This window comes from Ammodytes marinus, assembly GCF_949987685.1.
Source record: "Ammodytes marinus genome assembly, chromosome: 17".
Classification (NCBI taxonomy): Eukaryota; Metazoa; Chordata; class Actinopteri; order Uranoscopiformes; family Ammodytidae; genus Ammodytes; species Ammodytes marinus.
The window spans coordinates 20,992,304-20,997,303 of record NC_137221.1 but is presented as its reverse complement, the minus strand read 5'-3'; the positions used below and the strand labels follow the sequence as shown (position 1 = coordinate 20,997,303).

General features: G+C 41.0%; 1 protein-coding gene across 1 annotated transcript in view; it reads right to left on the bottom strand.

Annotated features, from left to right (window-relative positions):
- Positions 1-2,362: 2,362 nt before the first annotated feature.
- Positions 2,363-5,000, bottom strand: part of LOC307264387 (cholecystokinin-like) — a gene marked incomplete at both ends in the record, with an annotated part of 3,081 nt that continues 443 nt past the window's right edge. The window contains 2 exons of the mRNA XM_080045799.1: positions 2,363-2,499; positions 4,745-4,894. Of these exons, the coding sequence (XP_079901925.1) occupies positions 2,363-2,499; positions 4,745-4,894 (287 nt within the window). The remainder of the gene's footprint in view (positions 2,500-4,744; positions 4,895-5,000) is intronic.

The window sequence follows — 5,000 nt, the reverse complement described above, 5'->3', positions numbered from 1 at the left end:
TGTCATCAGTTTTTGTTGACTAAGACTAGACGAAAATAGTCCCAGATAATTCTGACTAAGAGAAGACTAAAAAGCTCAATACTTTTAGTCAACTGAAACTTGACTAGACTAAAAAGAGTTTAAACGTGACTAAGACTAATAAAAACTAAAATGACAGTTTGACACAAAGACTGGACTAAAACTAAACTTAAAACAGGCCGCCAAAAACAACACTACATAGCACAACATTTCTCAATAAAACCAAACCATCCTGAGCTGTCGAAAAAGCTGTTATTGTCTCTCCAGTGGAGCAAAAAGCAATTATTGGGATTCATTTTGAGCCTTCTTTAATAATAAAATCGATATTAGGTCCTCTAAATTGCTGTAAACCATTTCAATATCTAGCGCAGACGTTAACAGCTCATAAGGATCTTGCCGTTCTTTTGAAGATTTTCTGGATCATTCCCCAGCCACACTTCCTCAAAGATGCACCCACTGCCACTGACTTTCATCTCCTTTGTGTGGCTGCATGCTGAGCCTTTTTCCCAGCAGCAGACAGCTCTCCCTTAATACTGTAAAACCAGCATAATAACCCATCATCCACCATGCTCTGGCAATTTTTTTCCTGCTTTCAGGATTCTACTTTCATCATTTTGCACCCGGCATAACTCGTTGGACTTTGACACGGGTTAAGTGGTGTGAAGTCAGTTCATTAGTTTGTGTGATTGGGGTATATGCAACGATGTACAATTGCCTGGATTATGTAACACGCCTCTATTCATTCCCATCTGAAAAGCATTGAGACTCAATTTAATGTTATAGGTTTACATGTTACATTTAATATGAAAGAAAAGGGCAGAGGATAACAAGAGGATGGCAGGTCCTTTTGTGAGACTCTTCTTTACTCATACATCTGAAATATCCCTAGGTAATATAATGGAATAATACATATTTTATAATTAAACAGAATGAGAAATTATTATGAACAACAGCACTTATAACTTAAAGGTGGAGTCAGCGATTCTTGAGAACACAAAACTTTTTCTCGAAATGAGTGAATGTCTCCTCACAAAAAAATGTCAGTACACACATAGAACGAACAGGTAGACACCTGTCCGTTCTATGTGTGTACTGACATTTTTGGGGGAGTTTATACACAGCCAAGACTTTGTTAACTGAAGAGCCATCATAAAATGCCAGGGCCAATCAGGGCTCGCGTTCTAACCTATGGAAGGCAGCTTCTGATTGGTTCGTGTAGTCGATAATCTAGACTCGTGAAACAAGCCATAACTCACAAGCTTATTCGTCGATTGATATGACATGAACTAAAAGAACCAATCAGGGGCTGCCTTCCACTAACGGATGGAACATGGGGAGGGTCCAGTCTGACTGGAGGCTATTGACAACTACATAAACCAATCAAGGCTGCCTTCCTCTAACGGACGCTAAGTGTCAAATATTGCCGTGGGCTTTGAATGTTCAACATGTATGCCATTATAATCTCAATACAGTTTCACAATTGTGAAATTGTGTCCACATGATCAAATTTTTGTTTTTTAAGTTTTAAGATCGTATCTTCTTTTATTCTGAAGTCCCGTTCTATCATTATAAAATCCCTATTATAATAAAATGACTGAGGTTTGCCTTCCCTCAGCCTTTCCTCAGTCTTCCCTTGGCCCAGCTGTCCTGTTAATCCTAACCCTACATTTTTACTAGTGTGATGTCACACTAATAAAATTTAGGGTTGGACAGTGAGACCTTAAAACACTCTTTCTGCCTTTTTCTCAGGCTAGGAAGAACCGATTTCTAAAATGGTTGCACATTTATACTGTATAGGATCTCAGAGTTCAATACACTTTCATAGTTCAAGTAGGTCTGTCACCCTAGTGCTGTTTTAAGGTTATGAGGCTATTTCATAATTACATAATTATGTAAGTTTGTTTAAAACCAATAACATTTGTCACGGGTAATCCTTTTTTTTAATTTTGTTGACAGACAGTATGAATGGGTTTAAGGCTACGCAGAATGCATTGTATTGAAAGAATGGACATGCAAAGAGTGATATTTTCATCTTTATTCCGCCCAGTCATTCCCAACAGACCCTGACAGAATCACAATCCTTTTCACTCAAAATATTAAAAGAAACTGAGACAAAAAAAAAAAAAAACCTTGGACAATGATAGCTTTTTATGCAAAATTTGGCATATATGTATATTGCAGTATTAGAGTTTTACAAACAAATGTACAACAAATACATCATAGATAGACTTTTATCAGTGAGACAGTGAGGAGCCAGCTTAAGTGGGGTTTTATTCATTTTATTTTCTTCTTTTTGCCTTCTGTGCCCATTCGGAGGAGTGTATATAGCCTAGACTACACTCATCTACGAAGAGTACTCATACTCCTCTGCACTGCGGCGGCCGAAATCCATCCAGCCCGTGTAGTCCCTGTCCGTTATCCGGTGGTTGGCGCTCAGTCCGTTGCTTCTGCTGTTTACCGTGGAGTTTCTGCGCACGGAGCCTGGGAGGATGGAGTGGTAGGTGGTAGAAAGGGTGTGTGTGTGTGTGTGGGAGGGGGGGAGGCGGGGGGGGGGGGGGGGGGGATGAGAGCATTATTAGAGCCGCCAAAAACGTATTTGAAATGCTGTGACGTGTGTGGATGTGACTTTAATCAGATTATCTTCTTTTTTTCTGTGAGTATTGTATGCTTTGACAGAGCTGGGTGAAAAAGCCCCCGAAAATGGATTATCATGCAGTGTTTTTTAATAACTGGAGGAGATATTATATCTGATGAAATGTGACAGTTTTTTGGGGTTGAGATGGGACATTAAGACCGCTTTCATAAAACCATGCAGTTACATAATAGTCGTCAAGCTAAAATGTATTCCCAGTGATTGAGCCTTTTAATAATAAGGAACATTGCATCACTATTTTACCAATCTTTTTGTCAGATCAAGTCTAAGAGGCCCAAGATGGCTGTTAAGCAGGTGTTAATGCCATTCGGGGAAAACAATTGCAATATTAGAAACTTGATGATTGGTGATGTTTGGGTTCTGACTATTCTTCTTGGATTTGATTTTGTTATATTTGCTTTGAAGCTGGTTTGCACATTTGGACTGTCTCATACACACACACACACACACACACACACACACACACACACACACACACACACACACACACACACACACACACACACAAACAACATGAAAATAAAGGGGATGATCCAACAAAAGCTGGACTTTGGGCTGACAACATGCTATTACCCTCTCTTTGTGTGTCCATGCGTATAGAATTAATCGTAGTGTTTTGGTGCACAAATGTGTTCTTCACTCTTCCCTTCAAATGATCATGTCACGCTAGTCCAAGTGAAGTGAAACAGGAATGCTATCCGTTTGGTAAAGATGCTGTTTTCAATCCACCCACATCCTCCTACACACACACACACACACACACACACACACACAAACAAGCACACACACATAAACAGCGCGTTACAGCTCCCTGTTGTGTTGAGAAGATTGGCTGCAGAAGGCTCGACAACGACACCTCCTACACCGAGACATGCAAGTGAACAGTGAGAACACGGACACCCACAAACACACCGCCAGGATTGAGCAGAAAACACACTTATGCAAACCTACCCTTAGGTGTTACATATTGATTTCAATGTGCCCTTTGCCTTTCTATAGGCTTCACTGTCTGAATAAAGAGTTACTGAGTTTGTTATGCATTTTTTCTTTCTTCCCAAAGTACCAAAGATTATGCAACTTTACAGTTAATATTTATTTGTAGCCATATCTGATACATATTTGTGTTAGGATGTGTAACTTTGGTATTACACAACATGGAGCGATGTGCATCATCTACTTTCTAAAGAAGTTAAATTCCACAATCTTGTCAATTCTTTCAGTCTGTTGGCAGTAAGCAAACTGTGAAAATGACTCACTTTGATTTGTAAATCACTTGTTTAATCAGCAGAAAACTTTTCTTCAGAGCCTTTTCCTAAGCTCTGTTCCCATGTTGAAGCATTGTGTCTGACTGTCTGTAGCTGTGGGGAAATGTCCTTCAAAGATTAAGGCACTATAGGAGTTGTTCTGCAAAGAGATTTGGAGCTGTGGACGCATTAGAAGTGGATTTGTGGAAGCTGAGCTAAATGACGACAGTTAAGTGTGTGTTGGTTGTGTACTGTGTGAGTCCAGATATTCCCCTGTCCTGACACACTGCCAGACAGATCCGAGCGCTGAACATGAGGAACTAAGACTATGAATTGAAGGGCTTGGTTTCTTGGCATCAAAGAGAAAAAACTTGGAGTCAGATGGGGGGAAAGAAGTGAAAAAAAAGATGGTATGAGGAGAATGGCCGGAAGGCTGGGCACACTAATACTCGCTCTTTCAAACCACAAAAGCTTTTCAGAGCCACTAATTCATTTTACAAAGCAGGGCTACACGCTCATTTCCAGTAATTAGCCAAAACCGAAGGGGAGGAGAATGGCAGGGAAAAGCACTTGTCTCTCATTAAGGAACCCATGTTGAAAATACTGTTGTTGCCAGATGTTTTTTCTTTATACACTCACAGACCATCATCCATCCCCGCTGGCCTTTGAGATTTTTTGCAGGTGCAGCGAAGGAGGACATTAAAACACAACGCAAATACTAAGGGCAGGGATGCACAGAAAACACACACACACACACACACACACACACACACACACACACACACACACAAACACACACACACACACACACACACACTCACAAACACACCTTTTCTGGAGGAGATGAGTCTTGCCAGCAGCTCACTGAGGTTGGCTCTGGCGTCTGTGTCATCCTCACCCAGAGGCAGTCCTTTGAGCTGGGGCACAGAGCGGCTGTGCTGCAGGTGGGGCTCCATCAAGGTGTTGGTGTCGAGGAGAGCTACTCAACACAGACACAAATAGAGAGAGAGAGAGAGAGAGAGAGAGAGAGAGAGAGAGTGGATGTCTGGAGTGAAAACGTACCGCGATATATTAATGAGACTGCT